Below are 19,978 nucleotides of genomic sequence, written 5' to 3'. Positions count from 1 at the left end.
CTTGAAACCTTGTAAGCTAGTCACTTTGGGCTTTTATCACCCCCTCATTTTAGGTAGCCAGTCTCTGAGTTGCTCATCCCTAACTACCCTGTGTACAGAGGGGATAGCATTAATACTTGCAAACACTCCTTCCCACTCTGTATTTAGAGTTACTACCTCCATGAGTATAGTTCAAGTTCATCAAGTTGTAGCATGTTTGTTTTTTTTTTTTAAATCTTCCACTTGTTGAGTTCTGATTATCAAGTCATCGAGGCTAGGTCAAATGGGTACTGTCTGCAACTTTGGTTGTTCTTCTGTGCCTCCTATCGCTTCATATCAGCTAGATGCTTCACTCTCAGCTCTAGGCTTCTGTGACTATGTCCTTGTCCATGGGCTCAGGTGTCCCCAGGTCTCATCACACTTTGTACCAACCAGCCCTTCCTCTTTTCTCTCTCATCTCCAGGTCAATGGTGGTCAATGGACTGGGGTTGAACTCAGTCCATTTCTTCATTGCTGCCTTTCCCCCTCTTCCATTCACCAGTAGACCAATGTGGTCATCAACAAGCTCACATGCCTGCACATGCGTTCCCTTTGAGTCTCTTTTCTTAGTGGGGGGGTTTGTCCTGAAGGATCGTGATTGCTTGCCTTGATGGCTTCCCAGCGAACAACTACTTATTCTTGTAGTCAGTCATACTGCCATTTTTGTTTGGGGTTTTTCCTACTGATCTTTCTTTGAAGATGTATGTTTTGTCACTCTACCTGTTCCAGGCTGGTCTGCTTGTCCTATCTAATGAGAATGCTCCTACCTCAGATGGTTCACTATGGGGCTCAGGATTCAATTAAGGTCCTATATACTACAAAGGCTCTACAAGAGGCCTATTTCACTGGGCAAGTTCTAGAACTCCTTTTAGGTATTCCAATCAGCTATAGGCTGCATATGGGCTTACAAGCTTTCTGTAATCATGTTTCCTGACATGCCTTTCTAGCCAACTCAAGTTTCCATGTTACAATAGTAGGCAAGGGAAACCAATATACATAAGACCATCAAGCATCTTAGTATTATTTCCTCTCTTCAAACTATGCCTTGTTCCCTGTATCACAGAGCCTTGTTGTTCCAAGGTTGAGCATACATCACTATTTGCCTCTGTCCCATTTAGCCCATGCAAAACTGTCTCAGTGTTTCCCTATCTACCTTGTTTTTCCACTCCTCCCCCTTCTTGTGTATTGTCCTACTCAACACCCAAACTATGATGTGTCTTCCCCTATCCTGTGCTCTACGGTTGCCTCCCTCCAGCTCCCCAAATCCCCTATACCCCTACCCCACCAGTAACCAACAAAGAATTTTTTTTGTGTTTTTTTCATTTTAGCATGGGTAGCTTTTCTTCAGGTTTTACAATAATGGTATTATGGAATATTTATCCTTTTGTGACTGACTAATTTCACTCAGCATAATGTCCTCAAGGTTCTTCCATGTTATGCACTAGCTTGCAGCTTCCTTGTTATTCTTCAAGGTAGCACAATATTCCATTGTGTGTATGTACCAAAATTTGTTTATCCATTTTTCCATTGATGGGCACTTAGGCTGTCTCCATCTTTTTTTTTATTGTGAACAGTGCTGCTGCTTACATTGGTGTGTATATATCTATTTATGTCATGGCTCGTATTTCTTGTGGACATACACCAAGTAGAGGAATTGCTGGATCATATGGTATTTCCATTTTCACTTTTCCAAGGAAGTGCCATACTGTTTTCTAGAGAGGTTGGATCATTTTGCATTTCCACCAGCAATGTAGGAGGGTTCCAGTCTCTCCACATCCTCACCAGAATTTATCATCCTCTGCATTTTTGAACTTTGCTATTATTGTTGGTGTGAGATGATATCTCATTGTTGTTTTGATATGCATCTCTCTAACAACAACAACAATGGCTAATGATCATGAACATTTATTTATATGTTTGTTGGTTCAAGCTTACCAGCTGCTCCTTGGAAACCATATGTTGTTGTTGTTAGGTGCCATCAAATCAGTACTGACTCATAGCAACCCTGCGAATGACAGACCAAAATACTGCCTGGTCCTGGGCCAACCTCACAATTGTTGCCATGCTTGAGCCAACTGATGCTGCTGTTTTGCCAATCCATCACACTGGGGGGTCTTCCTCTTTTTCTCTGACCTTCCACCTTACCAAACAAGATATCCTATACAAGGTCACTATGGGTCAGAACTGATTTGATGGCACTTAATAAGAACAAAAGGATAGAATAGAGAGTACATGTAATAGACAGAGTTGAGTTAAAGACCAATTTATGATATGCATGTCTATATGTGGTTTTCAGTCTTCAGCTAGGATAGAATTATTTTACCATAAAAAGGCTAACAATTTTTAAGTCCTGCTTTACTTATTTATTTAAATCCCTTTAAAAGGAAAAATAGTGAAATTAAACACTTTTTATTTTCCTTAGACAGTAATTTGAAAGAATTGAATTTAACTTACTGATTTTTCAGTATTAAAATTGTTTTCAATTGTCAGTTGTCAAATAGGCTGACTGGCAGATACATTAGGCGACCTCTAAATGGTTATGGAAAATACAAAGAAAAGATAATGGAATATTTCCAGGAACCTTTTAAAGTCCTATTGTATTTTCTAAAAGCTGAATTTCTACACATGAACCCTAACAGAGATGTACCAGCCACACTTTTTGAAGTCTCCTAAAACAAGTCTCAGCTACTTTTTTGTTGTTCAGTGTTGTCGAGTTGATTCCAACTCATAGCGACCTTGTGTAGGGTTTCCAAGGAACAGCTGGTGAACTTGACCCACTGACCCTGGGCTTCTGCTGTGCAGTCCAGCACATTAACCTGTAGCACCACCAATTCTAAATCAAAGGAACCCTGTTTTGCTTAACACATACTAACTATATTGTCTATGATTTTTAAAATTTGCTTTCTTAACCCACTTGTAACCTAAACACATTTATACAATTATGGAAATACCACCAATATGGATTACAGAGCATTACCTACTATAGCTTGTTGGGCCTTGACCTAAGAGGACCTTTTACTTTTTAAAGGTGGTAAAACACAAAAAATAAAAACCAGAATAATACACTCAGGCCTTTTGTAGGAGAAGTTTGCTGACCCCAGTAGAGGGAATAGACCAATCTAAACTAGTGAGTAAAGCAAACATAATATGGTGTAGTTGATCAGTGCCCTCGAGTCAGTTCTGACTCATAGCAACCCTGCACAGAGTTTCTGAGGAGTAGCTGATGGGTTTGAATTGCTTATCTGGTGGCTCGCATACTATTGCTGATCCTAAAGTGCCACACCAGGAATCCAAATATATCACAGATAACACTATTCATCTAGACTACAACTAGTAACCAGTGAATTGATAACTAAATTTCCAATGTGGGAAAACTAAATACAGAACAAGAACTATTTATAGAATTGGTATTTCCTAAATATCAGTTTGATTTTTGCTATTCAGTACCTAGGCAATGAGTATCATTATAAAATTAAATAAGGACACAGGAGTCCTAGTGTGGCGCTGTGGGTTAATGTGTCAGACTGCAAAGTTGTTTGAACTGCAAAGGTTGGTGCTTCAAGTTCACCAGCTGCTCCTTGGAAACCCTATACAAGGTCACTATGGGTCAGAATCAACTCTATGGCACTTAACAACAACAACCTCATTGAAGAGTCAACTAATTATTCTATGATATTCCAGAATAGAGGTTCTTCAAAGACTTTTTCTCTTTAAGTACCCAAGCCAGTGTGTTATGAGTTCCTATTAAATGTTATTAATTATTCTGTGGCTGATCTTACTTGCTATGTTAATATCATAACTACCTCTTTTTTTTACAAGGCAGTTCAACAGTCATACTCAGTTTAGTACAATGCCATAGTTTCTATGGCATTAGGATACAAACTGCAACAAGTTGCTGAATTTGACTGATTACACTTATTGATGCACACAATGCAAGTGGTGTCTTGGGGAGCTTTTCCTGTTATTCCTTGCTTGCAGGTAACATATAGGTGGATTCCCAGAAGGAATAAATGCATGAATAATCCTATTTAAGGGGTAAATCTTCCCAACCCACTAAGAAACAAAAAGAAACCAAAAATCAACTAACAAAGCACATTTGACAATAAAGCAAACTTTGGTAAAATTGATGAATAAAAGCAAGCTACCTAGGAATCACTTGTATGGTTAAAAAAGAAGAAGGGAAGTAACCATGAGAGAAAAAACTTCTGCTTTAAGTTAGATTTTTTTTTAAGTTCAAATACTCATTCTGTAACTTAGTAAACATAGCTTTGAACAAATTTCTTCTCTGAGCCTCAATTCCTTCATCTGTAGAGTGGGGACAACAACACTATCTTACTTTTGTGTGAATTAAATTAGACAATGATAATGGATGCAGCATAGTGTTATGCTGGGCATATAGTACACACATTATATTGATTATTTAAATACCATTTTGGAACAGAGTAGTTGATATTGCATTGATTTTAACAAACATCAGCTACATTGTCCAAATTCTTAATGAAAAACAAAACAAAAAGTGCTTTGAAAGCACTTAATTGTTAAATTATGGCTATACTACCTCAGTTTGCATAGTACTTAAGGCATTCGGTTGGTTACCAAGGGTTCTTGCCTTCCATTTAAACAGGAATGGAAAGAGACTCATTGTTTGTACCATAGCCATGGCTATGAACAAGGTTTCATATTCAAACCCCACGTTCATCTCACTAACACCCCCTTCTCAAATCCTTTACACTCAGCTGACAACAAAACAATTTCCCTGTGATTTAGAATTCTGAGAACAATCAATTCCTTTGTTTCTCAGCAAAAACTTACTGGCCGGGACCGGATTTCTTTGGCGTAGAGAGGTTGTAAGAATTCAGAATCTCCTTCTAACTTCAGACCTTTTTCTGTGATTCTCAAGTTTCCCATTCCATCCTGAAATCGAGGCAACCAAAACAAAACAGAGAAAAAGTGATTAGCCAAAATCTGAAAGTACCTCAGGCTGCTAAACACTGAATATAAGTTAAGACTCTCATCCTTTTTTCAAAGGGTGCTGAATGAGAAAGACTCCAAAGGAATACATAAAATACTTGCAAGCATTGTTTAATGCAATTTTGCATATTTTTCTCTTTGCTTACTTATTCTGAGAAAATTCTATTCCAAGCAATCTGTAAGCTTCCCTCCCCACAGTCATTCAAGTGCACAGATGAATGAGGCCCTTTTTGCTAGGAGGTGGATTGAGAGTTATCACATGGGGTGCTTAAGTACAGACAAATGGATGATTTCCCACGTTCAAGAGAAAGACCTAGCTTCCAGATATCTATGCAAAAATTTCAAACTGGCTGTATGCTAGTCACAAAATATTTAAGAAATTAAATGAGTTGCTAACTTTTTTATGTCTAATAATTTATTGAGGGAAATTTTAATTATATACAAAATTTCAAAGAACAGATAGCACACATTTATGTACCTACCACCCATCTTCAACAATTACCAACTCAGGGCAAATCTGATTTTTAATAAAACCCATCCATGCCTCCTTCCTTTATTTAATCATACCAATATGCTATATCTTTTAAAACATTATTTAATATCATCAAGGAGCCAGTAGATGTTAACATTTCACTAACATTATTGTTCTCCTTTTAATTTATTTCAGTGAAGTTTCCTACTACAATTAGTTGATGCATCCTTTATGTGAGTCACTCTATGGCAATTCACTTTCTCACAACCCCACTAAGTTACTCTCTTTCTCTCTTCATCAACCCCAAACCCAACAAGTCGCTTATGTACTGTGTGAAATATAAAGCATAGTTGTCTACTTTTAATAACAGTTAATATACAAATTTAATAGTTATTTGATTTTTTTCCCTTTGTAATTAATTGTTGTTGTTGTTAGGTGCCAATGAGTTCATACTGACTCATAGTGACTTTATGCACAGCAGAACAAAACACTGCCCAATCCTGGGCCAACATCACTATCATTGACGCGCTTGAGCCATTGATGCTGCCACTTTGCCAATCCATCTCGTTGGGGGTCTTCCTCTTTTTCTCTGACTCTCCACCTTACTAAACATGATATCCTTCTCCAGTGACTGGTCCCTCCTGACAATATGCCCAAAGTATGAGAAATGAAGTTTGGCCATCCTGGCCTCCAAGGGGCACTCTGGCTGCATTTCTTCCAACACAGATCTGTTGGTTCTTTTGGCAGCCCATGGCACTTTCAATATCTCCTCCAACACTGTAACTCAAAAGCATCAATTCTTCTATGATGTTCCTTATTCAATGTCCAGCTTTCGCATGCATATGCAGTTATTGAAAATATCATGGCTTGGGTCAGGTGTACCTTAGTCTTCAAGCTGACATCTTTGCTCTTCAACACTTTAAAAAGGTCTTGTGCAGCAGATTTGCCTAATGCAATACGTCGTTTGATTTTTTGACTGCTCCTTCCATGAGTGTTGATAGTTGATCCAAGAAGAATGAAGTTCTTAACAACAGCAATCTTTTCTCCATTGATAAGAATATTGTTTATTGATCCAGTGGTAAGGATTTTTGTTTTCTTCACATTCAGATGCAATCCATGCTGAAATCTGTGCTCTTTGATCTTCATCAGTAAATATTTTAAATCCTCTTCACTTTCAGCAAGCAAGGTTGTATCATCTGCATACTGCAGGTTGTTAATGAGTCTGCCTCCAATCCTGATGCCAGATTTTTCTTCACATAACCCAGCTTCTTGGATTTAGTCAGCATACTGGTTGAATAAGTATAGTGAAAGAATAAAACCCTGTCATACACCTTTCTTGATTTTAAACCATTCAGTTCTCCCATGTTCTGTTCAAACAACTGCCTTTTGGCCCATGTACAGATTCCTCATGAGCACAATTAAGTGTTCCAGAATAGTCATACTTCACAATGTTGTCCGTAGCTTGTCATGATCCACACAATCGAAAGACTTTGCATCATTAATAAAGCTCAGGTAAACATCTTTCTGGTATTCTCTGCTTTCAGCCAAGATCCATCGGATGTCAGCAATGATATCCCTTATTCGATGACCTCTTCTGAATCCAGTTTGAACTTCTGTAAGTTCTCTGTCAATGCATGCTTATAGTCATTTCTGTATTAACTTTTAGTAAAAGTTTACTTGCATGGGATATCTCAGATACTGTCCAATGATTTCTGAATTCCGTTGCATCACCTCTCTTTGGAATGGGCACAAATATGGATCTCTTCCAATCAGTAGACCAGATAGTTGTCTTCCAAATTTATTTAAGTGAGCGCCTCCACTGCCAACTCACTTTCTTGAAAGATTTCAATTTTTATTCCATCAATTCCTGGTGCCTTGTTCTTTGCCAATTCCTTTAATGCACCTTGGACTTCTTCTTTCAGGATCATTGGCTCTTGATCATATGCTACCTCTGGAAATGGTTGAACATGAACCATTTCCTTTTGCTACAGTGCCTCTGTGTATTCCTGCCATCTTCTTTTGATGCTTTCTGCATCATTCAAAATTTTTCCCAGAAAATACTGAGTGGGTTACCTAATATCCTCTGAAGATGACCAATGACGTTTTAGTTTTCAAATATTACTATAGATTTTTTATTTGCTTCACTCCATCAGTACCTTCGGTCAGTGAGAACCTTTCCAGGTAGCCTCCTAGATCCTTTTAATATGGTTTAATAAACCTCACAATCTTTGACAGAAGACCATGGTCAGTAAAATGGTTAAAGAGTTTTGTTGCTAATTGAAAGGCTGGAGATTTGAATTTATCTAATGTGTCCTCAAAATACAGTCATCATGAACTACTTCTAAAAAAATCAGTCATCAAAAACGCCATGGAACACAGTTCTATTCTGATATATGAGTGGACACAATGGAACTGGCACTGGTGGAAATCTTTAATAGCCTTCTTGTTATGTGGTATGGCAGTATGTTTCAGGATTATATTATTCATTTCCTTATCAAGGTCTAGAATTAGATGTTTCTATAAGAAGCTTGAGAACTAAGGTGCACCTGACCCAAGCCATGGTATTTTCAATAACCTCATACGCATGCGAAAGCTGGACAGTGAATAAGGAAGACCGTAGAAGAATTGATGCCTTTGAATTACGGTGTTGGAGGAGAATACTAAAAGTGCTATGGACTGACAAAAGAACCAATAGATCTGTTTTGGAAGAAGTGCAGCCAGAGTTCTCCTTGGACACCAAGATGGCCAAGCTTCGTCTCTCATACTTTGGACATATTGTCATGAGGAAACAGTCGCTGGAGAAGGATATCATGTTTGATAAGACAGAGGGCCAGAGAAAAAGAGGAAGACCCCCAACGAGATGGATTGGCCAGGTGGCAGCATCGATGGACTCAAGTGTGGCAATAGTAGTGAGGTTGGCCCAGGATCGGACATTGTTTCGTTCTGCTGTGCAAAAGGTTGCTATGAGTCAGTGCCGACTCAATGGCACCTAACAACAACAACAACAACAACAACATAAGAAGCCTTGATGAATTTTCATTGGAGATGGTATTTCAAGACCACATTTTGGGAGGTAGGGGCTCTCACTGCTACTGAGTTGGTTATTATCTCTTGGCATTTCAAGGGAATGTGTGTGTAAATATGTGTTAAGATAAAATATATCATGAACTCACATGATACTTCAATTCACATTCATGATTTTTAGTCTAGGTTTGTGTTTAATTTCATGGGTAATATGATTTTATTCATCTTCTTCCATATACAAAACTCCATTTCTCAGCAACACCAACATAAATACACACAGAAAAGTTTCAAAACAATAATGTCAAAACTTAGCCACACTATGATGGATAAAGCATTTTTTTTTTAACATTTATGTTGTTGTTGGCCTATTATTTTACACTCCTTAGATAAAGTACATCCAGATAAGAAACTATAGTCATATTATTGGCTTTCAAAGTCACTTGAAATAATTACTTTCCTTCTGGTTGAGTTACCAAGTTTGATATACAATGTGGTCCAGTATTTTTTTTTTTTTTTTTCAGTTGTTAATGACTGGTGTTTTTTTCAAATTCTAATTTTGTTTTCTAGATTTACAAGTTATTTTTATGACATCAAAATTAAAAGTAAAAAACAAAACATATTCAAAGTCTACCATCTATCTTTGACCACTCCACCTTGTTTACTCTGTCTTCAAAAAAGAAATGCAGATAAAAAACAATTTTTGGTAAAGAAAACAAGTATACATTGCTACAATTTGATGAACTTGACCTATACATATGGATGTTGCTATTGTTGTTGCTAAGTGCCATCGAGTTGATTCTGACCCATAGTGACCCTGTATAGGATTTCCAAGAGTGGCTGGTAAGCTCGAACCACTAACCTTGCTGTTCAAACGACTCTGCAGTCTGTTTCATTAGCCCTTAGTGCCACAGTAGCTCAAAATACCAAATAAGAGGGAAGGCATCTTTACCTCCTTATACAGGGTCAATAGGGATGGGCAACTTAGACATTGGCTACCTAAAATGATTAAGGCACGAAGTGACTGGCTTACAAGTTTTCAAGAGGGAGTTTAGTTTTAGAGTTCAGAGGAAGGTAGAATCTCCACTGAATAGTTTTCATCTTGTCTAGATGGGTCTGGTGAAAAGAGATGGGGATAAGATTCTTATGATTCCATAGTGAGTAATTGTTATCATGATTAATTGTGATTGTCACAGCTGTAAAGGTGGGTTTTATAACAAAAATGGGGGAGTAGTTAATCTTACAGTCCAGAAAGAGAGGACCCTAGGACCATCAAGGAGAAGAGCATGAGTGGAATACAGGACCCTATCCAAAGAAGCAGTGACACCAGAGATTGAGGCAGAGATGAGGACATGGGGAGAGAGAGCAGCTGATGGAAAAAGAGAGACTTAGTGCTGGCATCCAGGAGACAGGCTTGCAGAATGTAATCTTTGGTTGTTTAAATTATTATATATTCCTGAATGTTTTTGTGTATACCCCCCCCCACACACACACAAAACAAAAACAACAACAAAAACCAGAGGAAATAGAAGCAAATACTTTTGAATGATGATTCATGGAGGAGATTGTAATCATTGCAATGAAAGGATGGTATAAAACTGATGTTCTCCAATGTAAACTAGCACTCAATTCACAATAAAAACTTTAAAAAATAGTAATAATAAAGAGAAAAAAAAAGGTAATGCATGTGTATATGTGTCCATGTATTTCCATGATAGCCAAAACATGATTGTGAACCTATCCCATATAAATTTAGAGACCATCTCAATAATAGATTTGATGCAATAAGCATTAATGACTGAAGACTAGAAGAGTTATGGGATGATATCAAGTACATCACTCAGTAAGAAAGCAAAATGTCATTAAAAAGATAGGAAAGAAAGAAAAGACTAAAGTGTTAAGTCAGAAGAGACCGGAAACACTTTCAAACACAGAGATGTTAAAGCAACTTTAAGAAATGAGCAAGTAAAATAACTGAACAGAACATTTCAACGGACAGCTAGAATGAAATGTACAAAGGCTTGGAGTTAGAAAACAAAAAGGGAAGAAAACACTCTGCTTTTCTCAAGCTGAAAAAAACTGAAGAACAAAAACAAGCCTTGACTTGCTATATAAAAGGGAAAAATGGAAGTCTATGGGCAAAATAGACTCTGGTAGCGTAGTGGTTACAAATCGGGATGCTAACCTGAAGGTTGGCAGTTCAAAACTACCAGAAGTTCCGCGGGAGAAAGATGAGGCATACTGCTCCTGTAAAGATTTACAGCCTCGGAAACCCTGTGCAGGGTCACTATGAGTCGGAACTGACTCCACGGTACTTAACAACAATAATAATGGGCAAAATGGGAGTCCTGGTACAGTGCTGTAAGATAACCAAAAGGTCAGCAGCTCAAATGCACCATCTGTTCCTTGGAAACCCTCACACAGGGTAGCTATGAGTAGAAACCAACTCGGCAGCACTTAAGAACAACATGGACAAGAAATTGAATGATGCAGAAAGCATCAAAAGAGGATAGACGAACACACAGAGTCATTGTACCAAAAAGAAATGGTCAAAGCTGAACCATTTTGAGAGATAACATATGATTAAGAAACAATGGTACTGAAAGAAGATGTCCAAATTGCACTGAAGGCATTGGCAAAAAAAACGAAAACAAAAAACAAGGCTCCAGGAACTGACAGGGTACAAAATAAAATCAACAAACGCATCAAGCTCTCATCATCTGTGCTGCAGTTACTCCTTGCACTTCCCAGCCACACTCTATATGGGTTCCTGTGATTAAAACTTGAAGGAACTATAAACTTTTAAAATGACCAGTAATACTTTAGTGTGCAGTAACTCAGAGACCCCACCCTGCCTGTCATACATAAGACTTTTCCATAATTCCAGCTGGTTTTTACCAATTCCCTTGGTACAAAACCTTTGGTATTTAGTCAAAACGTGCTGTAGTTTCCTCGCTAGAACTTGTACTACATTTGTTTGGTTTCTGGCTTTCCTATGTAAATCTCACTTTCTCGACACCCACAGACCCTACGTGGATCAAACTTAATAGTTGGTCCATGGATTATGGCATTTGGACCTCAGACATTATCTAGTTCTGATTTGTTGATTGGCTGTTTTGAACAGTTATTTTCCACAAGATGAGCATGTTACAGATTTGAGCAAAGCAGCACAACAGACTGAAAAATTAATTTGTTTCCTTCCTCACATTTCTCACGCTGGCTGCTGACCCTTTTCATCACCATTTCAAACAGGCTGTGGGGCTGTGTAATTACTTGGCTTGAATGCAGAGGACACATGGAAATAGCATGAAAGAAAGGGCTTTGCTATCACTTATAAATGGTAAGTCTCACCGACTGGACCGCAGCAGGTGTGTTGAAAAGGAGAGGGGTGAGCCAACATCTGACTCCCATTAGCCAGTATCTTGCCAAAGTCAGCAGGGTGGATAGAAATCTCAGAGGACAGAGGTTTCCTGGCTCCAGCCTCCCTTCCCAAAGAGTGACAGAGTGGCATCAGAACTGTGGAACTAAAGAGACCGAGTGGATTGGACCACAGTTCCCTCATTGAATGCTTGAGGGCAGCCAGTGTCAGGTGGTAAGACACAGGTGCTCCAAAAATTCCTGAAAAAGGCTGAATTTCCTGGTGCCCCTTGTGGGACAGAGCTAGGAATTTGTATAATGTTGATTTAAAGTAAGTGTCACTTCCTGCTTCTCTGATTTTCCTGCTGCATCAGCATCTGCTGATGTTTCAATTCCGTCAGCACATTTTCATGCTTGAAGTAATGCCAAGTCCTGCTTTAGTAAGTCAGTCTCAAGACCATCTCTTGTTGGAGCAACTTTAATGGCAAGCATTACTTAGTCTAGGTCAAAGAGTTGAAGCAATTTTTCTACAATATAGATTGCATTCAAATGCAAACTTTATGAGGACTGAATTTTTGACTCTTTTGCTCATGGCTTTATTCTCAATGCCTAAACTATTACTTGGAGTTCTGGTGCAGTGCTGTAGCATAAGCACTGGACTACAAATCGGGTTTGAAACACAAGGTCAGAGTAGTTCACATTTACCAGCCTCCCCTTGGAAACCCTATAAAGGTCACTATGAGTCGGAACTGACTTGATGACACTTAACAAAGCAGGAACAACAAGCTACAACTTAGCACATAGTAAGTGCTCAATAAATAATTGTTGAAGGCTAGAATTTATTCATTCCAAATAGTTGCATTTTAGAAGGTATTGTGGTTCTTACAAAAATGTTCAAGACTTACTCCTAAAACAGATTATAACCATTGAGAATCTGTATTCCCAATCAGAGTGATACAACATTTAATGATGTCAAAACTGGTCCCTAGAGATGAAAACAGGATCCTGTTTTTATGTGTAAAGCACAAATGTATGTGCATGTATGTATGTATGTATGTATGTATGTATATATTTCATATACATTCTATCTATAGTATTAAAATTTCATGGGAGCAACAATTCAGGAAAAAAAAAAAAAAAAAAGACCCAAAATTTCCCTGGACATGTGGTGGAGAGGTAAGTCAATAATAATAATAATAATAATAAAAATAATAATAATAATAATAATTGAGAAACATTGTATTGGAGTATTTTCAATTTTAAGAGTGCTCTTTCTTTCTCTTCATCTACCTACCTGTGGTCTCCTCTGCCATCCACATACTGAGTCATCTTCTTTGTAGCTCCTCAGAGTTTAAGACATAGAAGAAATGCAGCAGCAAAGAACAGACCCCTAAATGGAACATTTGTTGTTGTTGTCAGGTGCCATAGAGTTGGAACCAACTCATAGTGACCCCATGCACAGCAGAAAGAAACAATGTCCGATCCTGGGCCAACCTCACTACCGCTGCCACACTTGACGTCATCAATGATGCCACCTGGCTGATCCATCTCGTTGGGGGTCTTCCTCTTTTTCTCTGACCCTCCACCTTACCCAGCATGACATCCTTCTCCAGTGACTACTCTCTGGACAATGTGTCCAAAGTAGGAGAGACGAAGCTTAGCCATCTTGGCCTCCAAGGAGCACTCTGGTAGTACTTCTTCCAAAACAGATCTATTGGTTCTTTTGGCAGTCCATGGCACTTTCAGTATTCTCCTCCAACACCACAACTCAAAGGCATTGATTCGTCTACGATCTTCCTTATTCACTGTCCAGCTTTCGCATCCATATGAGGCTATTGAAGACACCATGGCCTGGGTCAGGCGCACCTTAGTCCTCAAGCTGACATCTCTGCTCTTCAATACTTTAAAAAGTTCCTGTGCAGCAGATTTGCCCAATGCAATACGTCGTCTGATCTCTTGACCACTGCTTCTGCGAGTGTTGACAGTTGATCCAAGAAGAATGAAGTCCTTGACAACTTCAATCTCTTCTCCATTGAGATACTCTTAATCTGGCACCTGCTCACTTTTCTAGCCTCATCTCTTGCCAGTCTCCCTTACTCTGCCATATAACAATCCAATCACTTATCCAAACCTTTTATCTTTTTGAGTCTTTGTAAATGTTCTTCCCTTAGCCAGGAGTGCTTTATCTTCCCCTTCTACCGCAGTATTTTTTTGTTCTGACTGATATCATCTCTAGGTCGGGCATCATAACCTGTGTGCATCTTTTTGACAACACGTTCCAGAGTATTGAGATCACCCATTTACACCTATGTACTTCCTGTTGTGGTGTTGTAGGATAAAGCACTGGGCAACAAGGTCGATTTGAACCACAAGGTCAGTGGTTCAAACATATCCGCCACTCCTTGGAAACCTTATACAGGGTTGGTTATGAGTCAGAACTGACTCAAGAGCATTTAATAACAATAACAATTTTTTGCTACTAGACTGTAAATTTCTTGTGATGAAGGACTGTGTCTTGCTGGTTATTCTACAGTTAGAACCCAGTAAAATAGAAAATTCTTAGACTTTTGACTGAAAGAAAAAGGAAAAAAAAAAAAAGAAAGATAAACGGAGATAGTTCACAAAGTGTTCACCAATGCAAATTTTAAAACTCACATGTATTAGAAAAGAAATGTAGATCCATCATCTCCATCAATTCTCATTATAACTCAGGGAGGTAGGACGGCTAGCCCCATTTCACAACTGAGAAAAGTGATGTCCAGAGATCATGGCATTCCAACTATAAAATTAAACTACTTAATCACCACATCCCATGTAGCACTATGAAGCCCCAACTATGTGACTAGTTCTGTGCTAAGTGTTAGACTAGTATGAATGAAAAGTAGCGGAGAAGGTTGTTACCTTCTGGGAGCTTGTAGTCTAATGAGAAAAACATGAATAACCCCATGATGGTGAAGGAGTAGACAAATGAGAATTCTCACATACTTTCATTGAGAACAACAACAACAACAACAAAAAAAAAAACAGCCACTTTGGAAAACAACTTTTTAAAATGCTAAAATGACCTAGAAAGTCTACTCTAAGCTATCTATCGAAGAGCAATGAAAATCTATGGTCATATAAGACATGCACATAGATATTGATAGCAACATTATTGATAACAACCCAAAGTAAAAACAATCGAAATATCAAAAGATGAATTGAAAAGCAAAATATTCTATATGCAGGTGACAGAATACCATTTAGCAATAAAAAGAACAGAATGCACCCACTCCTCACTATCAAACGAGTTCAGTTATACACATGAAGCTGTTATATACCAAAATGTAACATTATGCAAAAATGGAAGATGGCCACATCAGATCACAAAATAGAGTATGACTACACCATTGTAAAACTTCCAAAACCCTGAGAATCATGATGCAGTCAAGTAGACAATCTTACTCTTGTTGTTAATGTGAAATATTGGATAAAATGATAATCAATAAGTAGGTGTACTAACTATCACCTGCTGTAGCATTGATGAGCATCAAAGAAAACCCCAACATTATGCCAAGTGAGGGAATCCTGAAACAAAGGACCACATATTAAAAATTTGTATTTATATACAATGTCCAGACTGTAAATCTGCAGAGACAGAAAGGTCAGTGTGGCTGACAGAAGAATACAAAGTGACTGTAAATGAGTTCAATAAATCTTATTCAGGTGATGGAAATTTTCCAAAACTGGATTGTGATGATAGCTGTGCAACTCTGAAAATTTACTAAAAATCATGGAATTGCACACTTAAAATGAGTGAACTTGTTGTTGTCAGATGCCATTGAGCTGGTACCAACCCATGGCAACCTTATTTACAGTATGCAAATTTAAACTTAATAAAGATGCCTTTAAAAGAAAAGAGTTAAAACACAGTAATACACTTGAGGTCACAGAAAAGAGGAATCCAAGTCAGTCAGAAAACGTGATGTTATATACTTTGGAATTTCCTAAATCTGGAAAGAGGACCATTTTAGAAATAGGTGCCAGGGGGCAGAGGTAGGAGATTTGAAAGGGAAGAGACAGAAGATGACTATACATTTGTATACACTTGTATGGAGTTGTTGAAGGAGCATTTTGGCAAGTTTTCTGTTTCATTCAAGAACCCAGCTCAGGGAAGGAGCAAAGCAAAACAAAGTAGATTGGACACAAGGCATGTTTTGTGATCAAGGCAATTAAATCATTGGGTCAGCTGATGAAGGCACAACTGATCTTTTCTTGGGAGCACTCAACATGCTAGATGCAATCCTGGACGATTCATACAATAGGAAGGAAAATGATCAGCTAGTCCTGTGTGTGAGCCACAGGCTCTGATCTGGTTTTTCATTTGATGTAATCTATATGCCATTCATGTTTTCTTTTTTTTTAACCACTGGATGTAGTAGCTATTTCATATCAGATTTTCTTTTCTTACTTGATTAATTCCCAGTTATCATGAAGCTATAAAGCACATATATTGGTTAGAATGGTGTCTTCATATGATTAAACAGGAGGAAGAGACAGAGAATATGACACAACATTGATAATTGTTCAAGTGTTTTGGTGAGTCAAACATGTAATGCTACACTTACATTTTACAACATTCTCATAAAGTTATTAGTGCAGCACTGTAGAATAAGCACTGGACTATTAACTACAAGGTTAGTAGCTCAAATCCACTAACAGCTCTTCGTAATCCTCTGCAGGGTTGCTATGAGTTGAAATCGACTTACTGGCACTTTAACAACAATGTTACTTTTAATGATTTATGGATCAAGCCCATGATATTTGAAGCATTTTGTTTCCTGATTGCCAATAATAATGTACAAATAGGCATTCTTTGCTTTATACTTTTCCTGGAGGTAATTCAACCAAAAGGGAAGAGTATTCCTCTTACTGCTCCCCATCCCCCCCCCCCCCCCAACACACACACACAGAGGCAATAGAAATAAGCCTCATTTTCCAAAGTGCATAAATCCTATTTGTCCTTTGGAGTTTGCTGTAAGTTTCCTTGGGAAGTAATTATTTTGTAAACCTTCCTTAATTTTTCTCAATGTTTTAACAAACATCCTTTCATCAATAACTGGAGCACACAACAGCACTTTGAACATATGAGATGGAATCAGATAGCATGGTAATAGAATGTTGGCTCCATCACTGACTTGCTGATACCCTTCTAAGCCCCTGGCTCCTTACATGAATACTTAGATAATACCTTCCAAACAGAGGATGAAATCAGTCAATCCATCGGTACCAGTAAAAAGAAGTCATACTATGTTATAAGTATAATAATAAACAACAAGACTCTCAGTGGCTTCAAATAACAACGATTTACTTCTCACTGAAGCTGCATGTCCTAGAAGAGTAGGTGGTGGGTTTTGCATATTTCAGTCACTCAGGGACACAGGTAATAGGGTAACCACCATCTTGATCATTACTGGTGTGTATATGGAAATGAGAATATGGCAAAGCATGCATGGTCTCTCAAAACTTCTGCCTAGAATTCACATATGCTCAGATAGTATTAGCTAAAGCACATGGAGTGGTCAAACCAATCACAGGCAGATGGGGAAGTACAATCCTAAATAGACACAAAGAAATAGAGTGCAAACATATTTTAAATGGTCCTAATGACATTGACACCATGCTTAAGGATTTTTCTTGTTGTCAAGTGCCATGAAATTGGTATCGACTCATAGTGACCCCATATAGGGTTTCTGAGGCTGTAAAATTTTCAGGGAACAGAAAAGCTCATCTTTTTCTCATGGAGCTTCTGGTAAGCCTCAAATTGCTGACTTGTAATTTGCAGTAGACTATTTATCATAGAAAGTCATCACACTCCCATACCTAAGGCTTTGTTTTTGTGAAGTATCGTCTAGTCCGTTCTGAGTCATAGCAACCATCTGTGGATTTTCTGAGGAGTGCTGGGTGAGCTTGAACCACAGCCCTTGCAGTTCAAACCGACCTTTCGGTCCAGTGTATTAACCCACAGCACCATACCAAGACTCCACCTAAGGCTTGGTGGTTATGTGCCATGGAGTCGGAACCAACTCATAGCGACCCTGTACAGGGTTTCTGAGGCTGTAAATCTTTACAGGAGCAGAAATCCTCATCTTTCTCCCACGGAACAGCTGGTAGTTTCGAACTGCCGACCTTGAGGTTAGCAGCTCAACTCATAACCACTATGCTACAAGAGCTCCTTAGGGCTTTTTAATTGGGTAAGTGTTAGAAGCAGATCCCCAGACATTTATTCCTAGCCCAGCCTCCTCTGGAAGCACCACTGAAACATGCTCAGCATCATAGCAATAGCTCCTCCAATGACAGGAAGTGGCTACTCACATGGTGATTTGGCCAAGAACCAAACCTGGGTCTCCCACATGGAAGGCAAAAATTCTGGGTAGTTGAACAGTATAAACATAAGGTTTTTCTATTTTTAAAAAAGAGGCTTGTTCTATAACGCAGAGAAGTGAATGTTATTTAGATAATTACAAATCCTAGATACCACTGGGAACAAGTGCCAACAAATCAGAGGGACTGCAATTAGGCTACATTGTGTGAAATGTCACGTTGCCCAAGACAGTCTTACAAAACTCCTGTGAATCGCGCCAAATATACACCTACATTTAGGGAGAAATTAAGTATAAAAAAACTAATGCCAGCACATTTCTCAGAAACAAAAACTTGTAAGCACCTTTAAAGAGAGACATTGGCAAGGAATTTATCGATTGTTTGAAGGAAAGAATATGAGAGACAGATAATAAAGTGTAAGTTGCTATATCCCCTGTCCTTAGTGAAAAATGTGAGTTTATGAATCCTGAGCTACTGTTGATAAAGGAGGTGACTCATTTATCTTATACAGATGCATAAAGGAAAATAAATGAAATATGATTAGACTGATGCCAGGTGCTCAGATTAAATTCCAACCATGGAAATCCCTGCTGCTAGGTGAACATTTCCCACCAGTAAAGCCTGATTAAGACACTGGCCTGAGTGATATTAAAAAATGCACACTGTGAAAATCACTCCAAAAATAGATTATTTCATGGAGGAGACATCCCAAAGGAGTTGCCTGTCCTGCCTTTTCTCTATTTCCATTAGGAAAAGTTGTCAGTTTCAAACAGACAGAGTCTTTTATGAGACTTCAAGTTAACAGCTTCAAAAGGCCCAGGGCCTTTTTGATACTTCTGAGAAAGATTCCCAGGGATAAGCTAGTTGAGAAACAGAAAAGCTAGGACTCAAATTCCCCAAACTAGAACTATCTTATCTATCAATTTGGTCCATCAAGTTTGATACCCAAATTGGCTTTTCAAAGGACTGTATTAAATGCACTCAGTCTTTCAGATAAATGTCCATATTCCCTTAGTCTTATCATTAACTGATAAGAGATTTCCCTGGAAGAAGTGTTAGTCTATTGCTAATTCTGCTGCTTGCACTACTATACCCTGGTATCCTTTCAATGTTTCATATGTGTGTCTTCCACAAAGTGGACCAATTGAATATGGCCCAGGGAATCACTGACTCCAGGAAGAACTCTGTTTCTCAGTGAACATACATGAACTTGGTTGTTTAATTCATAAAGTTTTATATTCAGACTGTGAACCACTGTGAAGAAAAACAAGACAAAACAACCAGACAAAGGATGAAAGGGAAAGATGCACTATTCTTTAGAGATAGGCATCCAAGAAACTGGAATAAAATGGGAGAACTAGTCATGACAAGATCAGGGAAAGGTGGAATGCGTTTGGTGCCTTTAAGGAACACCAAGACAACCAGTGACTACAGTAGCATGTGTATGGTAGAGAGCTATAAAACATGAATTCAGAGAGGCAGAAAGGGACGAACTCAACAAAGCATCCTGAAGAAGATGCTAAGGAGTCTGTTTTTGGTTTTTTGTTTTGTTTTGTTTTTAAATCATGTTTGGCCAGATGCTATTAAGAACTGATAAGCAAATTAATGAGGAAATCTGATTTATGTTTTAATGTAAATTCCAATACCACTTCCATGAAAGGAGGAAAACTTTGATGGATTTACTAGTTCAGAAGTAATTCCAAAAACAATTTTCTAAAACCAGCTTGCAGTGAATTATCTGTAGTTTTTTTTCCCAAGTGTATAAATACATATATA

The 19,978-nt window shown here is 38.2% G+C and overlaps 1 protein-coding gene across 1 annotated transcript in view; it reads right to left on the bottom strand.

Moving 5' to 3' along the window:
• SGCD (sarcoglycan, delta (35kDa dystrophin-associated glycoprotein)) overlaps nucleotides 1–19,978 on the bottom strand; it is a 720,725-nt gene that overhangs the window by 412,047 nt on the left and 288,700 nt on the right. The window contains exon 2 of the mRNA XM_006863921.1: nucleotides 4,831–4,932. Coding sequence (XP_006863983.1) covers nucleotides 4,831–4,932 — 102 coding nt within the window. The remainder of the gene's footprint in view (nucleotides 1–4,830; nucleotides 4,933–19,978) is intronic.

This window comes from Chrysochloris asiatica, unplaced genomic scaffold (genome assembly GCF_000296735.1).
Source record: "Chrysochloris asiatica unplaced genomic scaffold, ChrAsi1.0 scaffold00057, whole genome shotgun sequence".
Lineage (NCBI taxonomy): Eukaryota > Metazoa > Chordata > Mammalia > Afrosoricida > Chrysochloridae > Chrysochloris > Chrysochloris asiatica.
This window is presented reverse-complemented; position numbering and strand designations above follow the sequence as displayed.